This window comes from Microcebus murinus, chromosome 2, assembly GCF_040939455.1.
Source record: "Microcebus murinus isolate Inina chromosome 2, M.murinus_Inina_mat1.0, whole genome shotgun sequence".
Taxonomy (NCBI): Eukaryota; Metazoa; Chordata; class Mammalia; order Primates; family Cheirogaleidae; genus Microcebus; species Microcebus murinus.
In genome coordinates, this window is record NC_134105.1 from 4,063,379 (window position 1) to 4,081,458 (window position 18,080).

At 39.0% G+C, this 18,080-nt stretch overlaps 1 protein-coding gene across 7 annotated transcripts in view; it reads right to left on the reverse strand.

Annotated features, from left to right (window-relative positions):
* Positions 1–18,080, reverse strand: part of RERE (arginine-glutamic acid dipeptide repeats) — a 405,018-nt gene that overhangs the window by 89,325 nt on the left and 297,613 nt on the right. For all 7 annotated transcript variants that reach the window (XM_075993756.1, XM_012791485.3, XM_012791482.3 and 4 more), the window contains one exon: positions 8,617–8,715. In XM_075993756.1, coding sequence (XP_075849871.1) covers positions 8,617–8,715 — 99 coding nt within the window. The remainder of the gene's footprint in view (positions 1–8,616; positions 8,716–18,080) is intronic.

Genomic DNA, 18,080 nt, shown 5'->3' on the forward strand with positions numbered 1-18,080 from the left:
AGGTCAATTTCAGGGACTATCATTCTTCTCCTATGACTACCAAACATATTTTGCTTCCTAATACCTCAATACTTTGCTTTATAAATGTGGAAAGCACATTAAAATTCATCCATATAAAGACACTTTAGAAAAATATCCTAAAGCAGGTGCTAAAACATCAGGTCTAAGTGTCAGTAGCACTCAGGGTGTTAGGGGAAGAATAATAACTAACAAAACACTACTAGGGATGATTTAAAAAAATAGGCTGGAGGCTGGCACCCTAGTGAAGGCAGCAATTAGGGAGCTACCAAGGCCATTGCTACTTCTACCTAAAAAAGACTTTAGGGTTTTGGGTGTTTTTGTTTTTTTTTTTAAAGAGACACAGACTCACTCGGTCCCTCGGGGCTCAAGTCCAGTCTTACAATCATAGCTTACTGCAGCCTCAAACTTCTGGGCTCAAACAATCCTACTGGCTCAGCTTTCCGAGTAGCTGGGACTGCAGGCATATGCCACCCAGAATGCCTGACTAATTTTTAAAATTTTTTGTAGAGGCAGGGGTCTCACTATGTTGCCCAGGCTGGTCTTGAACTCTGGGTCTCAGGGGATCCTCCTGCCTTGGCCTCCCAAATTATTAGCATTACAGGTGTGAGCCACCATGCCTGGCCCTTGTTATTTATTTATTTTTTAAGAGAAGCGGTGTCACTCTGTTGGCTGTAATGCAGTGACACAATCATAGCTCACTGCAGCTTCAAACTCCAGGTCTCAAGGGAACCTCCCATGTCAGCCCCCTAGCAGCTGGGACTACTGGCATGAGCCCCAATGCCCAGCATGACTATAGATTTAAAGACAAGTATGCTAGAAGAGAGAAGAAGACAGCTTTAAACGAGTTACTTCCTTTTATGGTAGGGTTCACATTTTTTACTTCCTGTTTCCTTCCCCAAACCCTCAATTCCAGTTTCCAGTCTAACATGTCTCACCTGCAAAAATGTAAGGCTCCAATGTCACTATACATAGAATGTTCCAAGCATATACATTAAAGTTGACTCCAGTTCTGTTGCTAAGAAACTGCAGAAGAAAAAACGTTTTCTATCCTCATCATTTATACAATAACCACTCTGTCTACTGGAGAAATGCAATCTCTCAAGCCCCCTTGTGTTTTGTTCTCATTTTTTAAATGAACAGAGAAGGATGATCGAGAGTAGCCAAAAGTGTATGCTATCTCCATTCTTTTACATGTCCTTCAAAATGAGATGGAAAACATGGTTTCCACGACCCACTGCTCCAGTATTTATTAATCTTTCAAGTTGAAGATTACTCCCCCCCCCTTACTCTCCCCCAAGCAAAAATGAAAAATGTCCCATAGAAAGTACTCTTATCCTAGCAGCAAGGAATAATTTGGGGTGCAGTTGTATTCAATGTGGGATTCCCACATCTCATTTCTGTTCTACATAGTCCCAATCTCTAAACACAGACACATGCATAAACACACATGCATACACATGAAGCCCCAAAGAAACGTACAAGGTATTACTGATTTTTTATTTTTTGCTCTAAAAATGGGGCTGGGGGATGAACTTAAAAAACATACTGGTTAATGAAAATGAGAAAGAGAATGACTTTGTTTAAAAAGAAAGAGAAGTTAGAGCATACTAACTTCTTAGATAACAGCATAAAGAGGAAGCCTGGAAAGTAATAAAGCCATGTATATGACAGGTGAGGTCATAGTTGAAGTTGTACATTTAACCCAGAGGTAACTTCTAAAGACAGGAAATACTGAAATAAATTTTTGAAATATCTCTTTCCTTCTAATGCTTATCCTACCTCATTTACTAAAGGATTTTAAAAATACATTTCTCTTTATAGCTTGTTAAACAGTAGAATCTTTCTGCAAACTACTAATTCACAGAATTGACTGCCTTACATCAACTTCTCTGCACATATAATTGATTTTTAATTCACTCTCATTTCCGAAAGGACTTGACAATAAACTCCAATCTATCTACACTATTGACTTCCTTAAAGAAGGGTTTGGTTCAAAGGCTAATGGGAGTTAACCACAGGATACATAGTCCAATTTTATTAAAACTTAAAACATTAGGCAAATCTCACTTGAATCTAGATTTTTCATTTTTAATATCAAGGACTCATTTTTATCATGGGTTATAAAAAGAATACATAACATGAAATAGTATGTATATTACATATGTGTGAGTAATATATCTACATTTTATTTCCCTTATTTTTCCTATTCCCCTATCTATGAATTTAGTTGTTCATAAGAAACAGTATCAATTTAGTTTGAAATTGGAGGAAGGCCAGTTAGAGAGAAAAATCTACTTTGATTCAATTTAAAATTTACTAAGTATCGACCTATTATGTGATGCACTAAATAAACCGTGTCTATATTTTGGATGAATAGCAAAGTTTCCAAGTGAACTGTAAAATTTTTCATGTTAAAGTCTTTTAGAAAGTGAGAATTTCAATGTTATGACTCAATTTACATGCAAGTCTGTGCACACACATAAATTGAAAATGACATAAAACCATGTATGTACATAAACAAAGACAGGAGAGAGCAAGAAACCAGTAAGCAAACTGTGAGATGATGTGTTAGTGGTGAGGTTTTAAATCCCGTTTAATGTTTTTATAATGTTGTTCTAACAATAGAGAAAATTTGCATAAAATTCTAAAAAAAAAAAGTAAATAGGTTCATACTAGATGACCCACAGGATTCTCCTATCATCAACATTTCTTGAATGACTATATAGAATGATCAACAACTCTCAAAATTTTACCATTCCTAAGTATGATTAAGTCTTCCTTACACTGCTGATGTAAAATTTCAAAACAAAACACAGGATTACGGCTACTTTAAACCCACGTGATGGTAACTGCAGGCTGGGAGAGCCTCACTCCCTTTGTCATTCTCCCCAGTGCTCTGCTTTCACCTCCACAACCTCCTGCTGGTACAGGACCTTAACTTGGATTGTACTGTGAATTCCATTTTCTTCAGCTGCCACACAAATAGTAAATAAAATTCATTGTATTTTTGCCCCACTAAGCAGCTCTGTCTTCTGGCACACCCAGATGCCTGGCTTGAAAAGAGTGAACAATGAAAATGATGTTTTCTCAGGCAGACATTCCAAAAAGGGCATAACAAAGGCATCTGAAGATGCTGCTGGGGAAAGACCACGCAAATAGCTGTGTGTATGCTGTGGAATTCCTTGACCAGCTGCACGGGTTCACTGGATTACAAATTTAGAAAATTACTTTGCCATTTCATGTAAATTTTAAAAGAAGGATTTTCATTTCTACTTATGATACACTGAGCTTTACACTGAAGGAAGCTTTAGATGTTTTAAAATTTATGAACTTGTAAACAGAACCAATGTACATGGCCAATTAAGGTTTATCACCACCATGGATTAACTATCTTTGGGTAAAAATTTCAGAGTTTAGTTGTAGCTAGGTTGTTCACCTCAATGTATTACATCAAAGTTGGTATAAAATATTTAATGGGGGCATACTTCAAGATAAAAGCTACCGTTACCCAAGATGAAATGGAAACACCTTGCAGTAATATCACAAGCAATAAAACCTTCTTTCACCTTGTGCAACACCTGGATTTTTGCTGAAAGCTAATTCAACATGAAAATAATTTCAAAAACCAAATACAGCCAAGTGGATACAAAGCAAAGGATGAAATGCACAGCTCAGTGGAGCACCCAGTCTTACAACCTTGCAAGTCAAGCCAAACTCTACAAGGAAAATGCAGGTCCTGAATTTTAAAAAGAATTCAATTAGCATCCTCAGTATTTCCATAATCAACAGCTGAATGCTAATTGAGAGCACAGCATCAAGCAGCAACGGAATCCCAGTGCAATAAGCAACAACACAGCAGCAGCAAATGCTACCTTTAGCTCACATGCATAAATAAACAGAATTAATAACTATCCAAGCATGAAAGGGTGACTTAATCTGTTTCGATTAGGTGCAGTTCAGCCTGGGGCCTTTGTGTTATATTTGAATGTATTCATCATGTTTAATTAAAAACCTAAAAACCTAATAATCTAGGGTTTCAGTTTTGAGGCTTTTTTCTTTAAAGTTCTAATCTGTATTTCCTCTTCTTTCTATTCCTAAATTCTACTGATTTAGATGACTTCCTGAAAGGTAGAGTACTTTTAGCACAACGTACATGAACTTGTTTAAGCATCAGTACAACTCTCACAGGGAGCAGCTAGCCATTGCTTTCGCTCCCTCTTCGCCCACACCACTGTATTTAATAAGCTTTATGAATTGGCCTGGCATTTCTTCCAGAATGTTTCTCTGGTTTGACCCAGTTTATTTGGCCTGAAAGATATGCCATGAGCTACCTAACAAAGTGTTTCTCATAGTCACTCTACGGAAGCAGAATTCATCTGCAGGATCTAGGACAGAATTTGATAGAAATTGGCATAAATTTGGCTTCAGTTCAAGAAGATTTAAAGTATTTTAGCCCTCAAGCAACTTCAGTTAGAAAAACCACATCTATATACACACAAACTGTCAGGGAAATTACGGAGAGAAAGTACGAAATGGAAGGCTTCCTATTATATAATCTGAGGTCTAAGATTTCTAGAATTAACGATTGTCCAAAGGCCTAGGAAAAAGTGGTTGGGAGATAGGATGATGATGATGATGGTGATGATGATAATGAATTTGGGAGATTTTTCCCAAAATAAAACTGTTAAGGTCAGCTTTAGATATATGTAGAAGTTTTTCTCTTTGATGTTGATTCACAATTATTAACCATTATAAGTTTTAAAAGGCTAGATTAAAGATGATCTTAATTATAGTGAAGAATTTTTTGAAACAATAACCTTGAACAAAGAGTCACCAATGTTTAAGCCCCTCCTAGGGAGAGACATTATCTTCATCATTAATAAATCTTCATCCTCAATAAGTTTATAAATGAGGAGGGCAATCAACTCAGAAATAAAGACTTTGGGGAACAAACAGTTGGCAGTTATAGCACAGAAGTTAGCATGAGGAGGCAAAGGATTAACGGCCAACAAATGATGCAAACAGGAGATGCAGTTCAGAAGGAGGAGCAATGGCTGTGGGATGGCCAGAGGAACTGAGCTAAGCCATGGAGACTGGTCAGGGTCCAGACTGGCATGATGGAGATTAGTTTCTTCACAGAGCAGGAAGCCTACCAGGGTCAGGAGGCACCTGGGCCCAGCCTGTCCAATCCACAGGGGGATTCATGCCCTCACGTGCTTATTCCACTAACCCTCTCACAGGGGCAGATGCTTCCAAGTATTCACATATATGAAAAGAGAAACAACCATTAAAGGCAACAAAGTTTAAAAATAACTATTATAGAATGTTCCAAGTATATAGAAAACTGGGAGGGTGGGAAAAAAGGGAGGTAGGCCCATGTACTTAGTTTAGCTGGGACACATCTGTTTTGCTTATTCCTGTGATTTCTAAAGTGAGAAAATGTGGTAAATTCAACATGAGGGGTCCACATTAACACAGAGGTTTTTTTCATAGCTATAGCCAGGCTCAGGTAAAGAGGGCAGGGACTGTCTTGTGGCCACATAAATCTATTCAAACATGTGATTTGGATGCATTCATCAAAAGCTTCCTTCAATCTCTCAATTATTCAATCATTCTGTCTTACTCTCTGTTGAGGTTTCAGAAAGTGAAGCTTCGCTTCCTACAAATAAGGGAACCATTTGATCCCTAGGCTCTGCAAGGGCTGGATGACTGCCAAAACATTTCTCAAAACAAGAAGCAAACATGATAAAAATGAGCCCAAACTGACATGGATTTATGCAGTTAAGGATCATTATCCGTACTCGAGTTATGTTTTGTTTTTCAAAATAAAGCCAGGCTCTTTCTGATGCGTAAGACACCCCCTGCCCCTTCCCATCTCACTGCTAAAAATCCCTGAGCAGCTGCAGTGGGGACACAGTCAACGTCTTGCCCGACATAAAGAAGTGCTGTAGGAAAAGGAAATCAGCTTTCTTTTAAGTAGGGAAAGAGGACTTGGTGCTGTGTATTTTTAAAATTCTAGAGGAAATGAAAGGTCACAGGAGAAAGGAAGGGAGGGAAGGAGGGAGGAGAGTCATGGATAGAAAGGAGCTGGAGGCAGAAGTAAGAAGGGGGTTTGTGGGGGAACACCAAGAAGAGGCAGAGAGGTGGGGAGAGGAGAGAAAATGACAAAGGACATGAGGACAGAAGGGAGATGCTCAAGAACTGCAGGAGAGTAAGATACATGCTGACATGGACCTACAGACTGTGCTATGCCAGGCCAAGGAGAGCGAAAGAAATCTTGGAAAGAGTGGTTAAACGGTCACATTATACATACTTGTTCCATCCTCTTCATCTCCTTATGTCCTCCTTCCACAAAGGCTCTTTGTAGAATTTTAAAATCTTAATCAAATCTCTTATCTCCTCACAAAAATATGTTTATACTGAAAAGCAATGTCAACATGACTTCTCAAAATGACTGAATTTATTGTCATTATGTTAGCCGTTGTCTGAACATCAAAATATGTTTAAGATGTTTCCACCTCTTTACTAATCATGTAAGATATTAATTTTTTTTCATTTTAAACAGCTACACTAACTCCACCACAAGGCTGATAACATTTAAAGTCTTGAAGGGCCGGGTGTGGTGGCTCACACCTGTAATCCTAGCACTCTGGGAGGCCGAGGCAGGCGGATTCCTCGAGGTCAGAAGTTCGAAACCACCCTGAGCAAGAGCGAGACCCCCGTCTCTACTATAAATAGAAAGAAATTAATTGGCCAACTAATATACATAGAAAAAATTAGCCAGGCATGGTGGCACATGCCTGTAGTCCCAGCTACTCAGGAGGCTGAGGCAGGAGAATTGCTTGAGCCCAGGAGTTTGAGGTTGCTGTGAGCTAGGCTTACACCACAGCACTCACTCTAGCTTGGGCAACAAAGTGAGACTCTGTCTCAAAAAAAAAGTCTTGAGGGACTATGTGACAGCACTCTATTACCAAACCCTCAAGGGCCATTTCAGTCCATCTCTGTCCATCTCTGCTGCCTCCCAGTTTTGTCCTCATTCCTCCCAACCTTGCCCACCTGTAGCCAGAGCTATTCTAGGAACAAAGTCTCTGTTCTACCTTCCATGTGCATCTCAGATCTCACCACTGCTCTCCAGCATGCTGCTCCCACACTACTTGGTCACCAGCCCCAGCCTGGACTCTCACAGACAGGAGCCCCCGCAGGCCACTGGACTCAACAGCCAGAGTGAGCCCCACCTCCAGAGTGAACCACTCCTCTGCTCAGAAGCTGCTCTGTGCAGAGCAAATCACAAGGCCCACAGGCCTTGAGTTCACAGGCCACACCTGATTCTGTTCCCTCTGGGACACACCCTCCTCCCCAACACCCATCACCCACCTCTCCTACTACTCCTCTCCTTGCTGTGCTACACATACATTCCTGCCTATTTCTTGACATGTGAAGCATGTTCTCACCTTTGGGCCCAGAATTCTCTTCTCTCTGTTATCCAAAAAGGTCTCCTCCTCACTTAGCTAAGGTCTCAGCTAAATGTCACTTACCAGGACTTTCCTGATCCTCTTACATAAGACAGTGCCCTCATCCAAGCGATTCCCCATCCTCGTTACCCAACACTATTTTTCTCGGTGTTCTACCACCACTTGACACATACTGATTTATGATGGTTTCCCCTCAAAACATAAGACTTTTAGGGAGGGACCTTGTGTTCTTCTTGATATGGCCTGTCTAGCACAGAACTAGGCACACAATGAGCACTCAATAAATAATAATGAATAAATGAAAGAGAGCAGGATCAGGAAAGCACATACAATTTCTAAACACTTTCTCAACACACAGGTGAGGAACTTGGAATTCATATGTGTCTCAGTGCCAGCCTTCATGTAAATTTCATTCCACTTGAAGGGCAAATGTCAAGTGGTAACATTCGTACTGAAAACTGTATTTGCACAAGCACAAGAAATCTGTTAAGTCTTTTATAGCAATACCTTTTACAAGTCACAAGATGGGGATGTAGCTTCATGAGAACTCGGTATGCCGGATGGGAATCTGCGGGTTTGCAAGTGTGTATTTGTGGGCACATTTCTCTCTTCCCACATCCTTCAATGGGCCACAACAATTGAATCGATATGTAAAACTCACTGTATTTACTTAAGCAAGTCTATGCTTCTTACTTTTAATTAATGTCCTTCAGCAGGTTAGGGATCCCACAAGTCACCATCCTACTCTAGGTTATGTATCAACTGATTTTAATATGCTTGCATCTTTAAATAGGGAGGTATCGTGAGCTAGCTTGCACCAAAAATAAATTCAAATTCACTTTTTAAAGGAGTGACAATAGATTTCTCCTGTCTTTCCATGAAATTTGGGCAAATCTTTCCCATCATCTATGGAATCTAATCTTACTAAAATCAAGTCTTTCTGTACAATAATCAGGCTTAAAGAAAGTCTCTTTCCTTTTGGTTAATGGATGCCATGGAAAGACTCTCTGCGTAACTGCATCTTCTGAATGAGCTCCTTTCCCTGAGTAGCAGAGAGGTCACACACCAAGAAGCAAATGCCCCAGTGACCCAGAACATGAGGCAAACGCAGGTTCATGCTCACCACTTCATCCTCAGTCCAGCACTTCTCGATCAGCTTGGGCACAGGCTTCTTCACCAGGCGCTGCAGGGCTTTGCCGGCATCATAACCACTTTCATGTAGCTAAAACAACAACAATTTTAGTTAATTAACTACACCAAACAACAGAACTGGAAACAAACCAAGAAAAGGCAAGCCCTGCATTTGCTTTCTCTAATAGTGCAATCCCCAACCCCTGGGCCACAGACAGGTACCAGTCCCTGGTGTCAAAAAGGTTGGGGACCACTGCTATAATAGACAAAATCAAGAAAGGGACATATAGTCTCACAATCATTTTAGTCAGCCTGGTAATCTTCTGGAACCATCCCCAAGTTCTAGCTGTTCTGAGATGGGGGACAGGGAAGACGGAGAACACTTTGGAACAGGATTAACAACAAAGCACACACCTAGCAAACACTTGCACTGGCAGAGTGCTCAGCACACTCCATGCACTCGTTATCTTATCTAACACTGTGATGAAAGTATTTTCTCATCTAATCTTATGGGATAGGAACTACTGTCACCCCATTTTAACAGATGAGGAAACTGAGGCACAGAAAGATCAAGTAAAGGCACTCACCACACTGAGCCAACAGGTGGTGGAGCCAGGACTAACACAGCCAGCAGGATACCCACTCTTGTCCCATTCTCCTCAAAGCAGCCTAAAGGCATACTAGATTATGTTCTTTCCTTTTAGCATTTCTTTAAGTTTTTCAACTATAGTAATTTCACTAAAAAACATTTAAACTGCCTGAACTATAAGAGCTTTTTAAAGAAAATAATTATGTAATGGTCTATTCATTTTCAGTACATATGCATGAAGATTCTGGTTTATCTACACACACAATTCCTGGTAGGACCCAATTTCTGTCATGTTAAAGCTAATCAACTTTTCTCCAACCCAGTGCACTGCCTGATACCACCGACCCCTTCTTCCCTTGCCAAGACACTCCTCCTGTGGCTTCTATGACCCCCGCCACTTGTCTTAGTTCTTGAGTCCCAACTTATAGATGACAGAGAAACAGCAGATAGAAAGATGATCTTGCTCTCTCTACTTCTTCAAACTGTTACTTGTCACTCAAAATTCTCACTGGAAATCTGCCTTTCCTTTATACAGCTAGTCTCCTGATACAAGAATTGATTTTGGCTAAGACTTGTATCTCCAGTGCCTAACACAGTCCACAGCATAAGGTGATACTCCAAAAACACTTGCCAAATTAATAAAGAATAAATAAATGCCTTCAACTATTGTGCCTAGGTAGACTCAATCCAAGTCTAAATCTGTTTATTCAAACTCATTCAGCCTATGACTGAGTGCCTGGTGTGTTCCAGGCAACGAATGTATCAGATCCTGGGATACAGCAGTGAGCAACACAGGCAGAGGAACCGCTGCCCTTATGGAGTAGACAATCTGATCTTTTCACCTGTGCTTCAACCTCTTATTTGGACAATCTGCCAGATTTGCTAAATACCCAGGACAAGTAAAGCACAAGACTTAATAAATCACAGTCCTTATTTCTAGGAAACTCACGATCTGGTGGGGACATGTGGGGATACAACACATAGAAGATGACGAGATCAAGATTGTCGGTTGCCTGGGTCTAGGCAAAGAGCTATGGAATCACAAGATTCCTCTGACAGAAGACTCAAGAGAAGGACAAGCAGATTGCCTTCCTAGCAACTGCTGCAGCCCCAGCAGTTGAATGAATGAATGTTGGAAACATACACAGGTCTCTCTTTTAACTATTTAACTACTACTGAAAGGAATATCATACTATCCATTTTCATTGCTCTCTCAGCAAAATGGAAAGTTAAAAATTTAAATTTCCAGAGCATTCTCCCTGTTTAGAGGACATCAATTTATTTTAAATCAAGACTGGGAATTCCAGGCTATATGTCTGTTATAAGTCCACTATCTTAAAACAAAACAAAATATCTACAACAATGATGGATGCTGGATCTCACTTTGGAGTGGTGGTATGATGAATAAATATTAACATTTACTCTTATGACATTCATCATTAGACTCTTTTAAAAATAAAATGCTACTATAATTTGCAAATGTTTGAAAACTATCCAATTTAGCATCCTTTCAGAGGTATAAAAGGATTTACAATAAAGTTAGATTTTCATACTTTGCCTTATATCCAAACAAGTATATATTTGCCAAGTTCTATAATATAATGAGAATTTATAATGACAGTTTAACATGGATTAAAAGTGAATAAAAGGAAAACATCAAATGCCTATTCAATTGAAAAAGCATACATTTTAGTGATAATCTGAAATTGAATCAAGTTGATCAAATCATAAATTTCTAATAAAACGCTCATGGCAAAATTAACATTTTAAGAAGTCATTATAGTTTATGGAGTAATTATAGTTATATGTTATATGTAAATATAGTTATATGGAGTAATATAAGAAAAGTGTGAAAAACTATGAACTTTGGAGCCAGAATGCATGGATTCAAATTCTAGCTCTATTATTTACTAGGTATTTGACCTTGAGCAAGTTACTTATTGTTATGGTGCCTCAATTTCTACATCTTTCAAAATGGGTATAATAACAACATTGACCTTTTAAGACTATTGTGAGGATAATATTACAAATATGTTAGCTATTTCTTTTAAAAAGGAAAGAAAAAAGGGAAGCAGTTTCATCTCAACTTTTATCAATCTTCCAGATTAGACAGTAAGTAGTCTTTTCAGAGACAGAAAAAATTTTTTTAAAACTATAAACAAAAACCACTTGTGTTTTGGATAATTACTCATGTCAATACTTTATGAAATTTGATTAAAACTCTGGTACAGTATACAGGAAAGTTTTTTAATTTTTCAATCTTATGTGCCCAGTAGTAGTAAATCATGCATAAGAACATAAGGCCCACTCTAAAAGCAAACTGCTGAGTGCATGTTTAAATCACATCTCATTAATCCCTATGACATTCCTGCCTTCTGGTGAACCGAGGAAGCAAGGAGAGCTGTAAACTATAGATGGAAGAAATGCTTCCACTGAGTGGATGAGTGAATTGTTGTGGTTGGTGAGCTTGTTGGAGAGGAGGGCTACTGCCTGCATATCTCTCGGCTACATTTCTAGTGAGGTGCTTAATTGAGAAAGAGGCATTTCCCCTAAAAATACCTCAGTATTCTTGCTTCTTTTATAAAAGTTAATTTCAGATTGCACTTTCCCCTGAAGAAGCTGTTACAATTTATGTGGTAACTGGAGCTTCCATTACTCTGTTCTCTAAATAATGGTGTAATTCCCTCCTTTCGTTTGATCTACTACTATCTGCCGCCTGGCCTCTTAAACTATTCCTATTCCTGATCTTTCCATGATATAAACCCAATAAATATTTAGTGCCTACCTTTCCCACCCCAATATAAAGGAACATTTGAAAAGTAAAAAGTGTGGAATTATTTATCAAAAGCGATGAGATACTTCTTGAATGGATGAAGGTAGAAAATTGTTATGCTGTCATCAGTATCTCACAGGGGCCAGGACAAGGATGGGTCAAGTGGCTGTTCTGGCATGCCCTCCTCCTGGGGACCAAAGGGCATCTTTCTAAAGGGGCACGTCCCTCTCTACCTTCTAGGAATCTTGTCTGAGAATATTCTGAGAGAGAGCTTTACTTACAGCATTAAAGAAATACTTTGATTATATTTTATTAAAGATTCACTTTTAACATAACAGAAGTTGTTATGGCCCACATAGTTCTGGAACAGGAAAGATTATCTTTATAGCACTTCAGGGAAACTATAGGAGTTCAGGACATCCTTCATTCCTGCAACACATATTTATTGAGTGCTCAGCTGTGTCAGGTAGTCTTCTGAGTGCCAAGATAGATGCAGCTCTGACAATAGAGACAACAGACATCAGAAACTTATGACTAAGAGTAGTGCACAGCCTGAGAATCAGAATGAATGTGCTGTTCCAGTGTGACACATCTATCTAAACGTCACATCCAAACTCTAGAGTCCTAAAAGGTTGGGGTCTACCTTTTTTGCTTAATGCATCATGATTAAATAAGCCATTCTTAAAAGCGGTTTGTTTTCTGGATGATTATGAAGACTTTCTTCAGATGGGGGCCAAAGCAATATTCAAGCAGAAGCTAAAATGGGTATTTCCAGTGTATTCCTCATGTAAATTAGAGCTGGTAAGCCTACCAAATTACTGGCTATCTTAAATCTCTAAAAATTATTATGAAAAACATTCCCCTCTAATGTGGCATCAAGCTCTGAAGGAATGAAATAATTTCATCTTGTAAAAAACATTATGTAGGCTTCAAATTTTAAATACAACCACACAGATCACAACCACACAGAAATATCAGAAAATTCAATGCAGGCTTTCCAATATTGCTAAGGTAAAATGTCTTTCAATGTGAATAAGACTTTCTACAATTTCCCTAGCTGTTAATAAGGCTGTTCAAAGTAACTGCAATGGAGATGAAGGGAAAAAAAACCTCTCAAATGTCTTATAGTCTCACTCTGTAGTCACAGAAAAGCAATTAAAGCAAGATAATTAAACCTTTCTGTCCACTTTGCAGCCAAGCCAGGCTGTTAAAATCTGGAATGAAATGCAATTTTAATGTAGAGTGCAGAGAATTCTACATTTTAAAACTACCGCAAAAAGCAGGAACCAAGATTCTTTACTCAATCGGTTTCCAATCTCCAAAAGCCACTGATGGGAGAAGCACTTAGGTCTTATGCCATCTCCGTCACCTGGCCCACCACTACAGCAGCATGTCATTTAGCAGACACCACTTTCAAATTCATCACCACAGGTGTGTGGTGGTTTTGTTTCTGGTTTTTTTGCTTGTTTGTTTTTTTAATCCAATGACCAAGGAAATGTTTACTTGTAAATCTGTCTGCCTCTTTTCTGCATCAATAAACTGCTTGACTACACTTCTACACAAACAAAACCTGTCTTCCCTAAACTACAGGTCAAGCAAGATCTTGGATTTATGGCTGGGGAATTTGATAACAAAACAGTGATTCTTCACCAATCCACTAGGCATTCAAGTCATTCCATCACAGAACTATCTGTTTTGCTGTTTTCCAGCAATTTGTCCTTTTGCCTGGACTTGCTCCACAGAATTCCCTAAAAGGTGTGTTCTTTCCTTCATTGTTTTGTTTGTTCATTGTGAAAGAGCAAATGTGAACTCTTCTCCTATTGGGTTAGGAGTCTAGCCTTCTTCCACCGCATGTTCTGCAGCAGAAATCCCAGTGCCCATGATATCCAGTGGGAAGTGCCAGCCTCAGAGGCAGGCTGCTCACACCACATTTTCTTTGCCTTCCATTCATCAACAAAGAGTTACCGACCAACTCCTTATGCCAATTACTGTGCTAGCAATGGAGACACTGCGGTGTACAAAGATAGACACGTGTGAACTATGCAAAGTGGACTTGGTAGGGGATTTTGGTGCTAAAAACAATAGCAGCTTCTGAATAATCAACGCTTGGTGGTTCCACTGTAACAATAGTAACCACTACACGGAATCACCGAGACCCAAAGACACTGAGCCTTAAGTAATTGGACATATTAAGCCAGCCATATAAAAAGCTCTCAAGGACTCCAGGTGCTCAGCAGCCCTATCTACATAAATTGTCAAATAGTTGGTGCCTTGTGAAGCCTAGCAAAAACAGCATGGGATTTGAGACAGGTGACAGATTCTTGTTCCAGCTTTGATCCCAACGAGCTGCGTAGAGGTTCTCATCTGACAAATGGGTATAACACCACCAGCCCTCAGCTGCATCAAAGAACAATGGAAAGCATTAAATGAAATGAAATGTGTCAAGATACTCTGAAATGTAAATAGCTATAAACTTTGTAGTGGTCCCATCATGGAGAGTAATATTTTAGATACATGGTTCCTACAAAACAATAGGGGTTCAACAGAGCCGATGACGCTGGCAGTCAATCTATATCTGCAATTGTCTTATTACAGCCTCTGACCTCTTCCTGATTAGTAGAAAGGATCATGCTACAAGAAGAAAAATGCATTTCTGCGTAATTACTCAAGTTAAATCTGCTACTCTCACTCTGCCTGACAAATCATTCCCTGCTTATTACTTTCTATAATTTAATATATATATAAGTGCTTTACTGGCAAGCTTCTCGAAAGAATAAATAATACTTAATGACTGCCTACAGTTTAATTAACTCATGATTGAACTTCTCATGGATTGCTATAAACATTAAATTATATCCTTCCTCAAAGCTGCCATAGATAGAAATCTTGTTTCAAGCTTTAATTCTCCTGCCTAAACAATTCTGAAATTTCAGCAAATCTGTATGTTGGACAGAGAGGTGAGAGAATCCACTTTAATGCCTGGTTATAAAGTATGTTATTTTATAGAGCAAGAACAAGGTCTTAATTTAAATAAGATTGAAAATGTGCACATGTCCGAACACCTCATTAATATTACAGCAGTCATTAAACATCTCTGGATCTCGGCAGTCTTATTAGCATAAACTCTGCGTATTACCACAAGGTTTCAAGTTTCTACTCTGCCTTCTCATCTTAGCTACCATTTTCTGTCTGCGTGATGTTGCAAATAAATTTTCCTTTTGGCATGGCTCAGCTGTCAGGCACCTCTGTTTTATAATGAACCCATGAATTACATCTCCCTGCTCTGACATCTCTGGTCTCACACATCAAAATATTGTTCTTCAATTGTAATTTATGACTTAATTTAAATGTCCCTTTTCCCGTGACCTTTTAAGATCAAATGGCATTGCATCTGGCAGTTTCTACTATGCCAAAGCACACTTTTTCAAATGCAGCCATTATAACAACTGTAGAAAAAGCCTATTTAAGTTGCACTGTATTTAAGCTAACTATTAAATAATTACGGTCCATTAAGAACAACATTAGATCTCAAAATCTTTTGCTATGCAAAATATGCTGTTTATAAATGACAGAAATTGTCAAAATAGAAAGGAAAAAAGGTAGGATTTGGAACAGATCTTAAATTTTTTATGTAATTTTAATTATTTTAAGTGCTAACATAAATGAAAAAGATCTTGCCAAAATCTGCCAAAGACAAAGTTTTTGTAAAAATTATCATAAACCATAATTCACAGATGTCAATACATTTTCATTTGTACCACCATCATCAATGATCTTGTACCAAATAGAAAATATGATACATAGAAATGTTAAAAAAAAAAAAAAACTAGAATTGAAACAAAAAGCACAATGTTTATTTTTATTTGGCCACTGTCACTCTAAATAACACTGTTTGAGCACCAGAGAGGCTAAATTTGTCTGAATATTCTTACAGGAGCACATTTCAGAGGTACTGACAAAGATTTTAACTGCTGAGAGTAGGGCATGAGGGAAAAGTCTAGTTAATTTTTGGAAGGAAATACACATTGAACCAACCTTCTTGCCCCATTCCATCACTTTTTGAAACTACAAGGCTCCAGGAATTATGCCAGCCCCTGAAGTCACGACAGTAGAGAGGAGGGAGAACCAATATTTATTGAGCAGTACACTTTGTGCCAGGAACTGTGTTAGGCCTTTATGATTTCATCATTCCACACACCATTCTTTTGTGGCAAAGGTACTAAAAATGAAGAAATGAAACTGAGAGGTTTAGTATCTTGCTCCAGGCCACTTCCTTAGCGAGCAGCAGCATAAGGATTCTAACATAAACCCATGTTCTAGGAAGAACCTAGGAGCAGTGCCTGTCCCCAAATGTCTCTATGGAGCAGTGGACAGGCAATCTGTCGGTAACAATGAGCACAGGGACTTTTCCAGCTGCAATGACAAAACAAGCACACTATCTTTTCTTAACTCTGGGCTTGGAGCTGAGGGTAGGGTAGAGGAAAGAAGGGAGCCAGCTGCTCAGAGAAGAGGAAAGACACACACTTAAACAAAATAATTATATAAAGGCTATCATGAAAACACGTGAAGTGCTAATGAAAGCTGCTGGAATGACATTTACTCAGTCTAGAAAATCCAGATACCTCCACAGAGCAGGTTTTAAAAATCAACAGAACAGCCAGCACAGTATGATTAACCTCACCTATATTTAATAAATAGCAACAACCAAAAAAAAACATTAATCTATGCTTGAGGCCAGGAGTTCGAGACCAGCCTGAGCAATATAGGGAGACCTCACCTCTACAAAAATACTTAAAAATTAGTTGGGTGTGGTGGTGCGCGCCTGTAGTCTCAGCTACTCAGAAGGCTGAGACAGGAGGAACCTGTGAGCCCAGGAGTACAAGGCTGCATTGAGCTATGATTGTACCATTACACTCCAGCCTGGGTGACAGAGTGAGACCCTGTCTCTTAAAAACAAATATTATTCTAGGAGCAAGTAAAAATAGGCAGTAATATGTCCAGGTAACATCTGACTTATAACTGAATTTCCTTAGGCTGATACAGCATTGCCATATTTCTCATTCACAATTAGTTCCCACATAATATTATGCCTGGAAATTAGCAAGTCACTATCTCCTGGCTACAGTATTTTTGAAGGTATTTTAGATGCACAAGAAGAGCATCAAATTCTGTCCTTTTAACTAGTAGCCAGTAAGCTACTTTGAAAACACAGAACAATCCAAATTCTCTTGGCCATTTTTGAGCATCTGTCCACTGTGAGGCTCTATCAGACACTGTCTTCTTCATGCAAACACAAACCAACAGCCTGAGGAGGTCCTGGTACCAAAGACATGGTTTTAGGAGTTCTGCAAAGTTGAAGCCTAAGCAGGATAGGGTCCTTGCTCTGGCTTTGATTCAGATCTTTGCCACCAGCTGTGTGTTTTAGGCAAATTAATTCTCTCTCTAAACCTAAGTTTTCTCAGCAGCAAAAAGGGAGAACAGGGTACCTATCTTGGAGGACCATTTAGGATGAACTAAGATCCATGGGAATCACTGACATTTGGAAATGCTTACTTAAGCACAGCTGGCTAGGAAAGGATGGAGGGAGGGTGCACAAGGAAAGAAGTGAAGGTCCAAGAACTCAGGACACAGAGACCTGACATCAGAGGGAGAAGAGAGACTCTAATAACCATGTGATGACAACAGGAAGTATATTCATCTGTAAAACTAGCAGCACAGGCTTTGACTCCCCATGTACTAAGAAAAGAGAATAAGCTATAGAGAACAAGAAACACGAATTTTATTTTACAATACAAGACAGGATGAAAGATGGGACTGAGAAGGGAAGAGAGAACTTGGTGATTTGTTGGGGACCTAGAGAAACTCAGCTTGAGGACCCAGAATGAGTGCAACTCTGATCAGAGAGAAATACTACTGGCACATTCATGAACCTAGACTATGTATGTTGCTTTTCTGAATGATAATTATTTATAAGCCAAGAAAGACCTACTTCTGACCAGAAGTGGAAATTAAAACATGTTTTCCTTTACTCCTAGCATCCTTTCAGCATTGAAAACAGAAAAAAAAAAAATACCTAACATGAAACTGGACAGAA